Raw genomic sequence first — 18,275 nt, forward strand, 5'->3', positions numbered from 1 at the left:
GGGAAGGGGGGGTTAGGTTTAGGCACTGGGGGAGGGGGGTTAGGCAGCCTTAAGGGAGGGTTAGGGGGTAGAATAGGTTAGCAAAATACTTACCTTAGGACGATAGGGTTTTCACTGCTGCCGGGATGCTGGTGTCGGGATTCGAACCGCCGGCCACGCGTCCGGCAGTTAATCATACCGATTCCGTCTGCAGGGACCCTCATCCGAGAACCCCCAGCTGCAGGTGTCATGTACCTGAGACCTATCCATTGGGAGACGGAGTATGGGGGGAGGGGCGGGAACGGCGGACTATAAACCCCAGCAGGGTGTGTTGGGGGGAACAGGCAGACTACACACACACGGGTATAGCACGCTCTTAGGTACAGCACACGGGTATAGCACGCTCTTAGGTACAGCAGCACACACGGGTATAGCACGCTCTTAGGTACAGCAGCACACACGGGTATAGCACGCTCTTAGGTACAGCACACGGGTATAGTACACACACACAGCACAGTCCCCATGCTGCCGATGGGGAAGATCCCCTTATTACAAGTGTCCCGAGTACCGCTCCCATTCACAGGATCAAACTGTGTCAGGGGGGCCCCGGCACCGTCAGCCAATCGCTGTTCTTCAGAGAATATAACCCAGTATAGTGTAATGACACCAGCGATTGGCAGTAAGGCGGCTGTAAGCCGCAGAAAAGTGTTGCTGGGTTACCATAGAGACCGCCGCTTCCGGTACACACTGTAGCGGCTGCCGGCCTGTCAGTCCCTCACATACCCCGCACGGCCGCCCTCCACTCATCACACGTATCAGTACCGGCACTGCTGCAAGGTATGTCAGGGGAAGACATATACGTAACATGCAGAGTTCCCGGGGATTGGTGCGTTTTACAGCGCTCTGTACATTCATTGCGCACAGCTCCGTGACCCATCACCCGCTCCAATGTCTATCCATCCCCTGACTTTATGCTCCTCTGTCCGTCCATCCCCTGACTATATGCTCCTCTGCCCCTCCATCGCCTGACTGTATGCTCCTCTGTCCGTCCATCCCCTGACTGTATGCTCCTCTGTCCGTCCATCCCCTGACTGTATGCTCCTCTGTCCCCTGACTGTATGCTCCTCTGTCCGTCCATCCCCTGACTGCATGCTCCTCTGTCCGCCCATCCCCTGACTGCATGCTCCTCTGTCCGTCCATCCCCTGACTGTATGCTCCTCTGCCCCTCCATCCCCTGACTGCATGCTCCTCTGCCCCTCCATCCCCTGACTGCATGCTCCTCTGCCCCTCCATCCCCTGACTGCATGCTCCTCTATCCCGACTGCATGCTCCTCTGCCCCTCCATCCCGACTGTATGCTCCTCTGTCCATCCATCTCCTGACTGATTGCTCCTCTGCCCCTCTATCCCCTAACTGCATGCTCCTCTATCCCCTGACTGCATGCTCCTCTGCCCCTCCATCCCCTAACTGCATGCTCCTCTATCCCCTGACTGCATGCTCCTCTGCCCCTCCATCCCTTAACTGCAGGTAACATGTGACCCTCACGCAAACTTCCGACAGGTCTGACCTGACTCAGAAATTGCAACTCTCGTCACACCCAGTGAGTACTGAAGCAGCGAATGCCGTCAGAGTGGCTAATTTATGCACACCCAGGAAATGTATTCAAAGGACAGGCATGCCTCCAACCACTCCCCAGACACCAGCCCCCATACGCTGAAGTCCTGTCACTCACTCTGCGATGGCTTTGTATCTAGCTGCGTGATCGCAGTGCGATCGCAATACTAGCCTGCGCACTACAGTGTTTATGCATGCGCAGTACGCACCATCAGCTGATCTGCATATGCTGTTGCAATTGCGATCCATGATGAATCAGGACCTCTGTCCCTCCCTCCATTCCCTGACTGCATGCTCCTCTGTCCCTCCATCCCCTGACTGCATGCTCCTCTGTCCCTCCATCCCCGACTGCTTTCTCCTCTGTCCCTCCATCCCCTTACTGTATGAACCTCTGTTCCTCCATCCCCTGACTGCATGCTTCTCTGCCCCTCCATCCCCTGACTGCATGCTTCTCTGCCCCTCCATCCCCTGACTGCATGCTTCTCTGCCCCTCCATCCCCTGACTGCATGCTTCTCTGCCCCTCCATCCCCTGACTGTATGCTTCTCTGCCCCTCCATCCCCTGACTGCATGCTCTTCTGCCCCTCCATCCCCTGACTGCATGCTCTTCTGCCCCTCCATCCCCTGACTGCATGCTCTTCTGCCCCTCCATCCCTTGACTGCATGCTCTTCTGCCCCTCCATCCCCTGACTGTATGAACCTCTGTTCCTCCATCCCCTGACTGGAGGCCTGATTCAGAGACTGAGACAATGCTGATATTTTCACAGAACAAGCGATTGATTACTATTGCGTATGCGCCGCACTGTGCGTCGATAGTACAGATTTTTACACAGTTATACGTCGTCGGACAGATATGAGAAGGCAGCAGTGGACATGCTCGGCTATGCTTTTGAAGGCATTAGCATATTTTAGCAACTGAAATCCGTGAGGTTGCGATTGCATTAGCGTAAGTCTCTGATTCAGGCCCTCTATGCGCCTCTTGTCACCTGACCGTGTGCACCTCTGTCACTCCAATCCCTGAATGTATGCCTGTTTGACTGCAGGCATCCTCTGTCCCCCTCCGTCCTCTGACTGCACGCAACCATTGTCCCCCTCCGTCCTCTGACTGCACGCAACCTCTGTCCCCCTCCGTCCTCTGACTGCGTGCAACCTCTGTCCCCCTCCGTCCTCTGACTGCGTGCAACCTCTGTCCCCCTCCGTCCTCTGACTGCGTGCAACCTCTGTCCCCTCTCCGTGCTCTGACTGCGTGCAACCTCTGTACCCCTCCGTGCTCTGACTGCGTGCCACCTCTGCCCCCCTCCGTGCTCTGACTGCGTGCCACCTCTGCCCCCCTCCGTGCTCTGACTGCGTGCTACCTCTGCCCCCTCCGTGCTCTGACTGCGTGCCACCTCTGCCCCCCTCCGTGCTCTGACTGCGTGCCACCTCTGCCCCCCTCCGTGCTCTGACTGCGTGCCACCTCTGCCCCCCTCCGTGCTCTGACTGCGTGCCACCTCTGCCCCCCTCCGTGCTCTGACTGCGTGCCACCTCTGCCCCCTCCGTGCTCTGACTGCGTGCCACCTCTGCCCCCCTCCGTGCTCTGACTGCGTGCAACCTCTGTCCCCCTCCGTCCTCTGACTGCGTGCAATCTCTGTCCCCCTCCGTCCTCTGACTGCGTGCAATCTCTGTCCCCCTCCGTCCTCTGACTGTGTGCAACCTCTGTCCTCTTCTGACTGCATGCAACCTTTGTCCCCCTCCGAGCTCTGACTGCATGCAACCTTTGTCCCCCTCCGAGCTCTGACTGCATGCAACCTTTGTCCCCTTCCGAGCTCTGACTGCATGCAACCTTTGTCCCCTTCCGAGCTCTGACTGCATGCAACCTTTGTCCCCCTCCGAGCTCTGACTGCATGCAACCTTTGTCCCCCTCCGAGCTCTGACTGCATGCAACCTCTGTCCCCCTCCGTCCTCTGACTGCGTGCAACCTCTGTCCCCCTCCGAGCTCTGACTGCATGCAACCTCTGTCCCCCTCCGTCCTCTGACTGCATGCAACCTTTGTCCCCCTCCGTCCTCTGACTGCGTGCAACCTCTGTCCCCCTCCGTCCTCTGACTGCGTGCAACCTCTGTCCCCCTCCGTCCTCTGACTGCGTGCAACCTCTGTCCCCCTCCGTCCTCTGACTGCGTGCAACCTCTGTCCCCCCTCCGACTGCGTGCAACCTCTGTCCCCCTCCGTCCTCTGACTGCGTGAACCTCTGTCCCCCTCCGTCCTCTGACTGCGTGTAACCTCTGTCCCCCTCCGTCTTCTGACTGCATGCAACCTTTGTCCCCCTCCGAGCTCTGACTGCATGCAACCTCTGTCCTCCTTAGTGCTCTGACTGCATGCAACCTCTGTCCTCCTTAGTGCTCTGACTGCATGCAACCTCTGTCTCCCCCCGTGCTCTGAATGCATGCAACCTCTGTCCCCCCTCAGTGCTCTGACTGCGTGTAACCTCTGTCCCCTTCTGTCCTGTGACTGCAGACAACCTCTCTCCCTTTGTCCTCTGACTACATGCAACCTCTGTCCCTTTTATATAATACAGCATCATATGCAACAATTGTGCGGATCAAGAAAAGTAGTGTTCATTGGGCCTGATTCAGAGCCGGACGCTCTGACCAGAGCGCTCGCTCTGAATCAGGGCCCTCCTCCATGAAAATGGAGCGGCCTCCTGGCCGCTCGCATAGCTGTGGGTGACCACCCACAGCATATGTGAGCGGCCAAAAAGATGGTCGCGATGGTCAAGACCATCGCGACCATCGGACTTGCGACGGAGACCCTGCGGTAGGGTCTCCCTGCCACAAGCCCTAGAGTGATTTTGGCTCTATCAGAGCCAAAATCACTCCCACTGACATCACTAGTGATGTCAGTGGGGCCGGCTTCAGACGGAACGCCTCCGTCTGGCCGGCACACCCACCAAAGGGGGCGTGCTGTCAATCAACATCGACAGCACGCCCCCTTTGGTGCGAGACCCGGAGCGATGGAAAGCCCGTCGTTCCCCGGGTCTCGCGCATGCGCACGACGGAGCTCCCTCCGTCGTGCGCATGCGCAGTGGGGAACATCGACCCACTTGCGAGCGTACTGCCGCTCGCGAGTGGGTCTGAATGACCCCCATTGTACACAAATACATGAAAAATAAATTGCACCTTCTTTATGAACTGTTTTTATTCATGTTGAAGATTTGCTGGAGTGTTTGATGTCATTTTCCTGTTGCATGATCAAATATTGGCCAAGCTTCTGTTTTAGGATGGATTACCTCATATTTTCCTCTAGAATAATCTGATTTGATGAGGTGTTTCTTGGAAGACTCAGTGATGGTATGCAGTTCCTATGGTTGCACAACAAGCCCATATCATCACCCTGGTACTTAGTGGTTGATATGAGGTTCTTCTGGTGATACGCTGTATTTGGTCTTCACCAAACATGTTAGTCTTTAATAAGACCACACAACTCCTCCTATGTCTTGTCTGTCCGTAGATCATTGTTCCAGAAGTAATTATTTTGTTGTTGAGATGCAGTTTAGAAAACCTAAGCTGTACAGCAATCGATTATACTGGATTTTTAGTAGAGAAAGTGCTTTACTCTTCCATGAAAGCCATACTTGTTCTGTCTTTTTGTAGTGGTTGAGTCATGAACTTTTAACATGAAACGATCTGATCTTTTGGTGAATTAACAAGGACGCCCACTTCTGAGAAGATTGGAAACTGTTCAGTGTCTTCTATGTGTATGTAATCTGTCTCGCTGTACAACGATGGACTTCAAACTGTTTGGAAATGGCCTTATAACCCTTTCCAGACTGATAAGCAGTAGCTTCTCTGAGATCATTGCACAAGTATTTTCCCCCTGATATAATGTTAACATAGAATTGTAATGCTCCATAGTGAACTACCAAAGGCTTTCTTTTTTTTTTAATAGAAGTTATAGCATTTCCTAATGATTATAAAATATAGTGTACTTGATTAGCAGCATCTGGCTCAGATTACTTTGTGACATGGCTTCTTCTTATTGAATTATATTTCATCCACTGGGGGACAGTTAGGAGCCTGGCACTGTCAAAAGGTGGTGATTTTAACTTTGGCTCCTCCCCCTCAAAGCTCTGATTGGCTGTTACATTTTTTGTGGGTATCCAATGGAGCCGGGTGATTTCTTTGTAGCTGTGGAGCTGTACTATCTATGGCTTTTATTCTGTAGTCTTGATTTTTTTTTTTTTTTTTTTAATTTACAGCATCTATCAGAGGTTGCGAAAGACTCTTGGAGTGGGCCGAGGAGAAGTTACGCGGACTTCTCCTTCGCCGATGGCCTTCTTGGATAATCTCCAGGGGCTTTTCGACCGCTACCACTGGGGTAGGTACTCGGGTTTCCATAGCATTCAGCATCATCGTGATTCAGCTAGTTCCTGAGTGCCTGCCAGATATGGTGGCAATCAGGTAAGAGTTCCCTCCTGCAATTAGAACTAGTCTAATTGCGATCTACCTCTCCTTCTCTGTCCCGGGCTTATATACATGTAGAGGTAAGCGGTCTATGGAGGAAGCGGCACTCCTAATCAGTGTGTTGGAGCTTTGAGCTGCATTCAACATGCTGAAGGCAGCTAAGTCACCGTGTCTTATCTGAACCAACAGGCGGGCACCGGAAGTGCCCAGGCCATGAGCGAGAGCAGATATATTTTTCATTTGCCAAAAATAAAATATTCAGGCCTAAACGTGGTTTATTATTTCTGGAGTAGACAATTGGGAGGCCAGTTATTTCGGCAGGAATGGTGCCTTCATCCCAAGGTTTTTCCAGCAGTTGGTGGAAAAATGGGGTAAATTGGACAATATGATGGTGTTCAGGCTGAGCTTAAAGGTGAAAAACTACAGCTCCAGGACCAGGGATCCAGCAATGTACTGCTGTTGACAGACATGCTGGTGGTTCCTTGGGATTACTCTCTTATTTACCTGTTCCCCCTGGTAGCTGTGTTATCAAGGGTTCTCAAAAAGGTAAAAAGAGAGGAGGACCAGCTCATTCTAATAGCTCCTGATTGGCCTAGGAGGTCATGGCATTTGAATCTGCTGAGCATGTTAGTGGCTGGACTTTAAGCAAAGGTCCTTTCCGGCATTTAGCTGTGCCTTGTCTGGCTTTAACAGCATGACTGTTGAAGCCACATGCCAAAGGGTTCGCTGATAGTGTGGTAAAGATGAGCTAAAAGCAAGGAAGCCAGTCTTTCCTAAAATGTATCACTGTGTTTGGAAGACTTATATTACTTGGTGTGAGCAAAACATTTTCTGACATCTTTTAGGTTGACGAGATTACTCCTCCTGTTTTTACAGGAGGGTCTGGAGGCAGGAATATAGCTTGGTTCTCTGAATGATCAAATTTTGGCTCTATCTGTCTTATACTAAGAATTACTAGCTTTGAGAGCTTCGGAGGTTCAGATGTTCTTGTAGGGTGTTCTTCATGTGCAACCTCCTTTTGTGCTCTGGTTGTTCTTTGGGATTTGAATCTAGTTCTGCTGCCTGTGCAACGTTCTCCTTTTGAGCATTTGGAGTCGCTAGACCTAAAAATTTTAACTTTGAAGGTGGGGTTTCTGATGTTTCTATCCTCACCCTGTATGGTGTCTGAGCTGGGCACTCTTTCATGTAGATCACTATTTCTCATTTTTCATGATGATAGAGCAGTTTTGAGGTTCAGACCTTCATTTCAGCCTAAGGTTGTGCTCTGATTCCATATGAACCAGGATATTATCCTGTTGTGATGCCCAGCTGAGGAGATCTGTCTCTGAATGAAATTAGAGCCCTAAAGCTTTATGCTCAAAAGACGGGGGACATTTATTGAACAGATATTCTTTGTTTTATATGATTTCCGTAATAGAGGCTGGCCAGCCTCTAAGCAGACTTTTTCTTGTGAATTATGTTGGTGATTTGCCAGGCCTATATGGGAGCATATGTTCTAATTCTGGAGAGTTTGAGGACTCGCAAGTGGGTCGATGTTGGCCAAGTGCGCTTGCGCATGAGTGAGCCGGCCCCGTCATGCCGTCGCTATGGGTCTCGCTGCAAAGGGGGCGTGCTGTCGATGTTGAGTGACAGCACGCCCCCTTTGGTGGCCCCACTGACATCACAAATGATGTCAGTGGGAGTGCTTTTGGCTCTGATAGAGCCAAAAGCACTCCAGGGCTTGCGGCAGACGAGACCCTACCACAAGGATCTTGTCGCAAGCCCGATGGTCGCGATGGTCTTGACCATCGCGACCATCTTTTTGGCCGCTCGCTATAGCTGTGGGTGGTCACCCACAACTATGCGAGCGGTCAGGAGGCCACTCTAAAAAAAGAGAGGGAGGGCACTGATTCAGAGCGAGCGCTCTGAAAGAGCATCCGGCTCTGAATCAGGCCTTCATTTCAATAGGTCTGTAGGTGCCTCGTGGGAGCTAGGTATGGAGCCACTGTTGAGCAACAGTGTAGAGCGGCAACTTGGTCTTCCGTGCTCACTTTTACTAAGTTTAAATTTTTTTTTATACTATTGCATCGATAAATGCTATCTTTGGGCCCAGGAGTACTCATGCCCATAGGGACTGCTTTGGAACATTTCCAGTGTCCCCAGTGGATGAAGGAGAAATTAGGATCTTTGTATTTACTGTAAAATCCTTCGATTCCATGGTGGACATTGGATGCACTGCGTTGTTTGGTTCTTATGTGTTTTGTTGTGAGCTTTGTTAGGATGAGTGTACTTTTACTTTCCCTCTCATGCTCCATATTTTGGGGGTTTGTTCGTAAAAGTACAGTTCTAAACGATGGAGTTTTGCTGGGGAAAAGTCTGAGTTGAAGCATCAGTTTTTGAAAGTGCCCAGACTCCTCACTTCACCCCAGTGTTCCCCATGGAATCGGAGAAAAGGATTTTATGGGAAGTACATTTTAAATAACATAAGTCTTGGATGAATTGGATCACGCTAACAGACTATGATAACAAGCACACCTGCAAACCTACAAATGAATGGCAGAAAAAGAACCAAGGTTTTTTAAAATATCAAATTCCAGGGGTTAGATTTCAAAGCTGCGTCTTCTAAGGCTGTTTGACCTGTAAATTGAGAGTAGCAATAGTTTTAGGTGCAAAGAGCGCCATGTTTTGCACTTAGTATTATTGATGCTTTTAAATTTCAAGGTCAAACCCGATAAAAACCATCAACTTTGAAAAGCCACTGCTTTGTAAATCTAGCCCCAGGCGGCCAGGCCTCAACCCTATTCAAATGAAATGGATTATCTGTTATGTGCTATTTGTCACATGAGATTAGATTTGTTACATTTTACATGCCAGGACATAATACCGATTTGAAAAAGGATTCATTTTCTTTTCTAAATGACTCATATAGCAGCCACATTATATATGTGTTATACAGACACTACAAAATAGCTGTATAGTACCATATGCATTATTTAAGAAACCTCCACCTAAACACTCCTACTTGTCAATCATGCTTAGAAGCTATACGCCTTTATAATAAGAAGCTTAGCCTTCTCTTATGCTGTCTGCACTTGTCATGACCTGGCTATTTTCCATTCACATTGGTAAGATTGCTGGTGGAGTAAGCACACTTTTTTATGTCTTTATATAACCGTAATTGTTCTGTAATGTCAGGTACAGAGCGAGGACCATGGGCTTGTTTGACCGGCTGGCAGGCTGGCTGGGCTTGAAGAAGAAAGAAGTTCATGTCTTGTGTCTGGGGTTGGATAACAGTGGTAAGACCACCATCATCAACAAACTGAAACCTGCCAATGTAAGTGTGACTGTACTGTTTGTGTTATTATGTGGGCAACATGATTTACGCAGTTTATCCAAAGAAAAGAAGCAGATGTTCACAAATCAGTCACGAGTTAGTTCTGCCACTGTCTGATTTTATACTTGTATAATGCTCTGTAAATAATCTGTCATGGTATCACTGAAATGGAATATTGTTTTAGTTATTTTAAAGGCGAAGTGTAGTACCGATATGGGTAAAAGACCAGTAGGGTCCTTTAACTTATTATGTTTCTCACTTCAACTACTGCAGACATCACTATTATCTGAGCATGCAGGGCAGGAAGCATGGATAGGTTAGATAAAGCTGGGTACACACACTGAGACGACCGGCAATCGTTCCAACTTTCCAGGCGATTTCCCTTGAGCCCAGAACTAGCGAAATTGAGTGTACACACACACTGCAATCTTGCAAACGAACGATATATTATATCGTTTGGTCATATACGATTTATTACTACAACAGTGGTTCTCAAACTCGGTCCTCAGGGCCCCAAACACGTCACGTTTTCCAGGTCACCCAGCAGTTGTGTCCATTACTCACTGACACATTTTAAAAGATCCACAGGTGGAGTTAATTATTGCACTTGTGATTCTGTGAGGAGACCTGGAAAACATGCACTGTTTGGGGTCCTTAGGACAGAGTTTGAGAACCTGTGCACTAGAACAACTATCTTTAAGTTCACTGGCTGGGAGTAGCAAGATGTGACATCTTCAAAGGCCAAATCAGAATGACATATCGCCTGGTTGTCCGCTCGGCCGTACACACAAGGTGTGCACCATATCGCTAGCGATGTCGTCGGGTTTGATGTGCAGCACATCATACCTGATGATGCCACATGTGAGCGCGGGAGCGCGCATATTGAGTACACACTGAGCGATGTAGGCGATTTGTCATTACGAAACAGCCCTATAACGGCTCCACCCTGTACCCAATTTAAGCATCAATTGTCTGCCCACAGGGATTAATGGATCCTAATTGGATTGTTGTACACCCGTCCATTCAAATGCACACATCCCTGAAATTTAACCAGTCGCTCCACTCTTCATATCTTGCGGGGCCCCAATAATTCCGGAACCAGCGATATAATAACTCTGCTGCTACCTGGGGTAGAGGATTGTTTGTAGGGACTCTCCATTGTTACTGACATGTTCCATCAAGAATAAAATGAACACTATGTGGAAGAGGAATGTCAAGTTTCTGGATGCTATAGGTTTATTTATGCCCTTACAAGTGTGGGATTGTGCTTGTTGTATACACTGACAGAAGAGTTACAGATTTTACAGCCGCACTCCTGAGTCATTACATCTGCACATTTTCCCACAGGCAGTTAATCACAACAGCATGCCAGCTGGAGACTCGTGTCTTATTGTTTTAACAGTGTCCAATTATGGCACTATAAGAATTATTGTAGGGATTTCTGCAATGGTAAAACTGTCTAATTGGGAGCAATTTAAGCACAGGGCATCTCTCTTTCCCGCTGTGTCACACTATTGTGAAAATAATAAAAAAGCAAAATAGAAAGGCACACTCACCTTGTAGGACTTTGTATGATCAGTTTTATTGGCTAATTAACTAGTTGTAAGCCGCCGTGTCTGGTTTTTTTTGCATGTCTTGCTTATGTCTGAGTTTTGTTTGTTTTTCATTCCTGTCCCTGTTATCGGCTCACGGTTGAAGCAGCCATTGTATTGGCTGAACCATTCTTCTTATACTAAATGTTAATCGTAAAATATCGTAGGAGTTAGCCGTAGTTAAATATATGGTCTATATTTTGCTTAATAGAAAGTGGATTTTGCATCGTTTGATGACTTCAGCAAATACACAATATCTTAGACTAGACCAGTGGTTCTCAATCTCTGTCCTCAGGACCCCACACAGGTCACATTTTCCAGGTCACCCAGCTGTAGCACAGGTGTATTTATTACTCACTGACACATTTTAAAAGATCCACAGGTGGAGCTAATTATTTTATTTATGATTCTGTGAGGAGACCTGGAAGACGTCAGTGTTTGGGGTCCTGAGGACCGAGTTTGAGAACCTGTGGACTAGACTATTTGTTCTCAACTCCAAACCTCAAGTACCCCAACAGGTCATGTTTTCAGGATTTCCATAGAAACAGGTGAGATAATTACTGACCCAGCAAAATAGATTAACTCACTTGTGCATGATTAAAGCCCTCCACAAAACATGACCTGTTGGTGGTACTTGAGGATTGGAGATAGGAACCACACTGTTCTAGACCTTGTACAAAGAACTTCTGACACCTCGCATCAATATGTATCTCACTAGATACCATTAATGCTATTTATCCATCTGGTATGTGCTGGATGATTGGTATCCTAAAGGAATAAATTCTGTTATACCCCTTTTCCACCTAAATTCCGGGTCTGACGCGGAGTTGGAACAAAGTCAGCGCCGCTCACACCGCAGTCGGGTCTGCATAGACCCGGCTTTGGCGGAGTGAAAGTGGTCGCTTGGAGATGACGTCATCTCCAAGCGCCACTGAAGCCGGACCAATCGGCCGGCTAGCAGCGCACTCCAGGTCATCGTGACCTGGAGTGCGCTGTTCTCACACCTGGGTTGAATTGCCGGGTCACTCAACCCGGCGATCCAACCCTCTCCCCTTTTACACCAGGGAGCTGCCCGGGTTAACCCTTCAAAAAGCCAGGTTTTAGCTCCGGTGTAAAAGGGGTATATCTTACAAGCCAGTAATATTAACACCTTCTGGGCCTTTTTATACTAAGGGAAAATTTAATTACTGGGCCAGGATATTCAATTAGTGGGGTTTACTCCCCACATTAATCTACAGAGGTGGACTTTTCCTTGCAGCTTCAGGATCTGCAAGGAAATTCTGTGAGAAAAGGCATCCCATGGGGATTCCCGCGCAGAGAAAACCCATTGATTCTGCATTTTTCACAGAACCAGTGGGTTTGCGCATGTTAACCCCTGGTTTACTGCATTTACCGCAAGGGAAAATTTATAATTGAATAGCATTTCCTTGTGCAGCCGGGTAATTAACCACAGGGTTATTGAATTCCCCCCTTAAATTTTGGATATTATATGTGTATATTATTACATATGACTTACTAGTTTTATATAGTGTTATTTTAAGCCTTTTATTTACATGATCTTTTTTATACTACTGTTTTTTCTTTTTCTTTTTTTTTTGAAACCCCTATCAGGTTAAATAATTTTTCTAACCAGTTACTTTGGGACCGATTAGTGGTCAGTAAAGCATCCTGTGTTGGCTGGTTACAATTACCCATTGCCTAGAGAGTCAGGAACTAGCACAGTACTTGTAATTATCAAATACTTGTTGCTGGTTCCAGGAACTAGCACAGTGGCTGTATCTATGACTGTGCATCAGTTGTACCGCACACCTCTTACATTGTAAGCACATTTGGACATGTCCAACTTTACCCTTTTACCCTCTGTTTTATGTCATATTATGCTATTAATTGAGAGGCTTTATAAAGCCTGGGCCTGGCTCTCCACTCATTCTCTTGGACTGCAGTCCCTAAAAAAATGAGCCAGTTCAGACCCTCTAACATGACCCCTTCCATCAGGTACTAAATGATCTGCTACTGGGCTTCCATCTTAATTTCTGACTGCCGTCACCTGTTAAACTACTTAATTGATACAGGTGACAGCAATCATAAATTTTGAGGGAAGTCCAGTAACGGAGCATTTTGTACCTGATGGTAGGGTGCAGTTGGATGGTCTGCAGGTATCCTCTCTGGCATGTTCCCTTTCTCTTCCCTATGAGGACTATGGACACTGGAGGGAAGATCGTGACTGAGATTACTATGTGGAATTGCTATAACGTTATGGGATCGTTCCATGGCAATAGTGAGCTATATGGGAAATTGAATGACAATAGAGACATGAGAATTGTAAAGAAACCAGGGATACGCATTTCAGAGCAATCATGTATTTGGGTCAGCACAGAAGGTGTAATGGTTAGCATTACTGCCTCACAGCACTGAGGTCATGGGTTTGATTCCCACTACGCCCCTAACTGTGTGGAGTTTGTATATTCTCCCTGTGCTTGCGTAGGTTTTCTCCGTGTGCTCCGGTTTCCTCCCACACTCTAAAAATATACTGGTAGGTTAATTGGGTCCGAACAAAAATTAACCCCTAGTGTGTGTGAGCATGTGCTAGGGAATATAGATCATACTTGCCGACTATCTGGCTACCCCTTCCGGGAGGGAGCAGCCAGATCGGCATTACTGGGGGGGCGTGGCCAGCAAACGGGGGCGGCCAGATGACACGTTTTGTGGGCGGAGCCACGCGAGCGCGTCATTTTGGCCCCGCCCCCGCTTCACACTGCTGATATTACAGGCAGTGTGATGCAGGGGGCAGTGCCAAAATGACGCTAATAGCGTCACCGCCCCCCTTCGCTGCCGGGGGTTTTACAAACAATCGGGGTGGGCCAGGAGGGGTCTGCTGCAGCCGGGAGACTTGCCTGCCTTCCCGGGAGGTCGGGAGCGGCACCCGATTTTCGGGAGGCTCCCGACCAAATCGGGAGGGTAGGTAAGTATGATATAGATTGTAAGCTCCACTGGGACAGGGACTGATGTGATTGGCCAAATATTCTCTGAAAAGCGCTGCATAATATGTGTGCGCTATTTAAATAACTTCTAATAAATAATAATGATAATAAACTGTTGTATTATCATGTACCTGTAGTGTGTAAAAAATGATGGTAATAATAAAACATCTTAAAAGAATCTCCCAATATTTGTGTGATCTTATCTGTTTGTGTTGTTGCCCTGTGCTGTTATTTCTATCTAAGCTTACTGTATATGGTTATCTATTATCTATTTGTATAGTACAGTATTAATATATAGCAGAATCTACCTTGTATATGATTATAAGATCCTACATCTCGCTACTGGTGTGGGCATGAATAGTATATAGTGATACATATGTATAATGCAAAGAGCTAATTTAGAGCAGATATGTTTTATCTGGGTAACCTGGAAACCTGCCTTTTGCTAGTGGTCACTTTCTTGAGCCAGCATACAGTAAATGGCGCAGCGGTTTGCATTTCTGCCTCACAACACTGGGTAACTATACTAAAGGTCGATTTTTTTTCTTTTGTGCGATTTGGCGTCTAGTTTGCAAATCGGAGATTTACTAAAGTCAAAACTGACCAAAAATGCATTTATTTTTTTAGAACATCAGACAAACAATCAATACTGTCACATAGACGACAAAAGAAATTGGAAATTTACTAATGGTCTGTTTGTAAAGCGTCCAAAAATGGACGGCAAACCTTCCCAAACAATAGATGCACAGATCAGTATGATGGCATCATGGTGATGACCGGCTGCCTATCTGGTCACACGATCGACAATATACAATAAGTATTACATTTACGTTTCTGGTGTAGGGGTGTACACACACGTGGGTCTGGTCACAACAACAACGGCACTGGTCACAGCTCAGTATAGGCCCTTATACATTTTCAGTGCCAGTCCCATATGGCTCTTAATCCGGCCCTGCCCCTCGTTGCCCACCAGCATTTTTCTCACTTGCCACTTTGCCAACAAGATTTTCTTACCTGCCAGCCCTGTCCTCTAACTTTTTACTCACTTGCCCCCCCATATTTACCCCACACGGCCTCTTCTACTTTCTGAATTCCTTCCTTTGCTGCTCAGGAACCGCCCGCAGCTGAGGTCACAGGATGGAGAGAGAATAAGTTCAAGACAGAGCAGCACTTCAGACCGCCCCTGCTGCTCTGTCATCACTGTAGCCATTGGACCAATACCCTCCATTAACTCTTTAGTCACAGGCTCGGCGCCGCGATCTTACTGAAGTACAGGCATATCGGTGGGTGGGGAGCACAGGAGACCAGGACGAGTACCCCTGATGTGTCTCCCCCCCTTCCCAATTCCTCCCTTATGCCGCTCAGGCAGTACAAAAGAAACATTTAGGAAGGATACACAGTTCTGCATAGAAAGACGCTGACTAGAACGTCTGTTTTGTCATAGGTAACGTTTTTAAATGTGACTTAAAATAGTGCAGAATATGCAATTTGTGTTCTATCCCAAAACTAAAATGTATGGTGGCAAATGCATCATTTAAATCTTCAACCGTATGTTGTTACCTAAATTAATATTGTTGGTAGACTACACAAACACATAAATATACTAATAGGTTAAAAAGAACCTAGGACGAAGTAAGAGCTAAGTCTACCAGACTTATCCAAGGTTGGAAGCATTTAACTCGCTTGAAAAGAAGAGGCCCACTCTCCGACAGCTGGCATCCATAACATGTATTCGGCCTAAACATACATTTTTGCCAGTACATGTAAGTTGTATATTTCAGCACTGCCTGCTGTCATTCTGAGTAATAATGTATAATATATGCAGGCTTAGCCCTGTCTGATCCCCCCGTTACTATTAGCTCTGTGCATTCAGACGCATACTGTTCCATCTGGGCTGCTGGCAGGCTGATGAAGGAGTGCTGTGATGTTACCGCCGTCTAGCTCCCCATCCGAAGCCCGCAATGCATTTTTTTTTACAAACAAAGTCAGATAACTTACTGGGGTTTTCAAAACTAAAAGAGATTTGTGTCCTCTCTATAATTAAATAAAACAAAGACAAATTTCTTGAGAAATTATTATTATTTTGTTTACACATATGCATGTCATTCTAACTTATCCCATAGCAAGGAGGAAAGGTTCCAATGATCATTATGCTGTACTTTACTGTGCAGATACAGTCATCTATAAGTACCCTTTCATGGGGTTCCGGCTGTTGAAATCCCGACAGCCGCCATCCTGATCGTAAGTATAGCTGGGCGCCTTAGCTGTTAGGTGGGGAAGGGGTAAGTGTTAAGCACCATGGTGAGGTTAGGGTTAGGCACCACTGGGGGGAGTTAGGGTTAGGCACCAAGGGGGGACGGTTAGCTTTAGGCACCAAGGGGGGAGGGTTATGTTTAGGCACTAACTGGGAGGGTTAGGGTGCAAGAAGGGAGGGTAAGGGGGGAGGGTTAACATACTTACCCGACCCCTGTCTGGATGCCGAGCATCACCATACCGAGTATTGGGATGCCGCTGTCAGCGTTTTGGACAAAGGCATCCCGACTGCCGGTATTTCATACCGATTCCCTTTCATGATGTGCGTTTCTCACACTGCCTCCAGTTTCAAGTTTACTCTTAAGATCTGATGACATATTGTATCTAGCATGAATCCTCTCTTCACATACAAAGAGCAGAGTGCCCATGTTAATGCACCCATGCAGATCAGAGTGATTCTGCCACTTGCACCTTTTTTGCGCCTCGATAAGCGACATTGGGGTGGCACAGGGGAAATGGTACTGGCAGTCTGTACACTTACAATCACACGCAGATCACGGAAAAATCTTTTTCTTCAGGGTCCATAGGGCTCCACAGGGAGACCTTGGGGTGTAGGTGGTGGTTGGGGCCCGGGCACCACACAGTTAAAGCTTTCAGCTCCCAGGATGCACTGATCCAACACCCTAAACCCCGAGCCAGAGGCACCTCAGTTTCGTCGGTGTCCGGTTGGAGTCGGGTCACCATTATGCAAAGGGTTGCTTAGGCAGCCCGAATATCTTTATTTTTATGATTTTATTTATTTTTAGTACTTGTTGAGTGAGCAGCAGCGGACTGTCTGCAGGCTGGGGATTTCGGCAGGCATCCTGGGGTCCTCGCTAGCCAGTCCCGCGGACAGACGCAGACTGCAGCCCGGACACAAGGGGACATGTAAGGCGGGTCAGGGGACAGACCGGAGGAGCTGAGAGTGAACACAGGCATTGTCCACAGTGATCCACTGGACCACCAGGGTACATATGGAGTGGGAATCCAGCGTCCCGGTGGTTAAAAAATCAGCATGGGGAGGTCTGCCAAGACGTCATTGGTACTGCTTCCTCAATGACAGGACCTGTTGTCTCAGGGTCCTTGCCTTTACCCGGACCTGGGTCATCTGTCTTTGACGGCGTGGCTCTTGAGACATCCCTCCTGAGGTCCAAAGGATTCTCTAGCTCTGTAGTCAAAACTATGCTCAGAGCCGTAAGCCAGCCTCTGCTCGGATCAATCACAGAGTGTGGCATACATATTTCCAATGGTGGTATACCAGAAGCTACGACCCCCAAATGTTTAGGATTTCCACAGTCCTGGTCTTCCTTGGAGCTGGGTTGGACCTTGGACTCCGCCTGGCCTCACTGAAAGTGCATGTCTCTGCTCTATTCATTTGGTTCCAGCATAGGCTAGCTCCACCGGATGTCCACATCTTCCTCCAGGGTGTCCTCCGTATACAACCTCCCTTTGTCCATCCAGTGGCTCTATGGGATTTGACAGTAGTGATTTATGCCTTCCAGAGTCCTCCTTTTGAACCCTTGGATTCTGTGGAACTCAAGTGGCTCACAGCGAAGACACCCGTCCGCCAGAAGGGTGTCAGAATTGGGGGCGCTCTCCTGTCGCTCCCCACTTCTGATATTACATCAGGACAATGCTGTGCTTCAGACTCGTTCTGGTTTCCTTCCAAAGGTTGTTACTAGTTTCCACATTAATGAAGAAATTGTAGTCCCGGCCTTTCAGTCACCAGACCTATCGGCAGGTGAGGCCTCCTTGGATGTGGTCCATGCCCTCAGGACATATGTGGACTGCACCAGTTCCTTTCAGAGGTCAGACTCCTTATTTGTGCTCTATGGATTTCACAAGAAGGGATGGCCAGCCAACAAAACAGACATTGGCTAGATGCTTCACATGACTATCTCACAGGCTTACACGCAGGCAGGCTCTCCTGTACTGGCTACTGTTACTGCTCACTCTACTCGCTCTGTGGGTCCTTTGTGGGCAGCTCACTGTGGCGCCTCAGCTGAAAAGCTGTAAGGCGGCCACGTGGTCCTCTGTCCATACATTTCTGAGGTTTTATGCCTTTGATA

The 18,275-nt window shown here is 47.9% G+C and overlaps 1 protein-coding gene across 4 annotated transcripts in view; it reads left to right on the forward strand.

Annotated features, from left to right (window-relative positions):
- Positions 1-338: 338 nt before the first annotated feature.
- The window catches only part of ARL6 (ARF like GTPase 6), a 95,359-nt gene continuing 77,422 nt past the window's right edge, over positions 339-18,275 (forward strand). The window contains exons 1-2 of one of the 4 annotated variants that reach the window (XM_088481071.1): positions 339-359; positions 9,203-9,341. In XM_088481071.1, coding sequence (XP_088337197.1) covers positions 9,219-9,341 — 123 coding nt within the window. In that variant the 5' untranslated portion in view covers positions 339-359; positions 9,203-9,218. Of the gene's footprint in view, positions 360-437; positions 460-672; positions 817-9,084; positions 9,133-9,202; positions 9,342-18,275 lie in introns of those variants that run through there. The other 3 variants (XM_088481069.1, XM_088481068.1, XM_088481070.1) reach the window with 3 other exon arrangements.

Source organism: Taudactylus pleione, unplaced genomic scaffold (assembly GCF_031769625.1).
Source record: "Taudactylus pleione unplaced genomic scaffold, aTauple2 ptg000262l, whole genome shotgun sequence".
Lineage (NCBI taxonomy): Eukaryota > Metazoa > Chordata > Amphibia > Anura > Myobatrachidae > Taudactylus > Taudactylus pleione.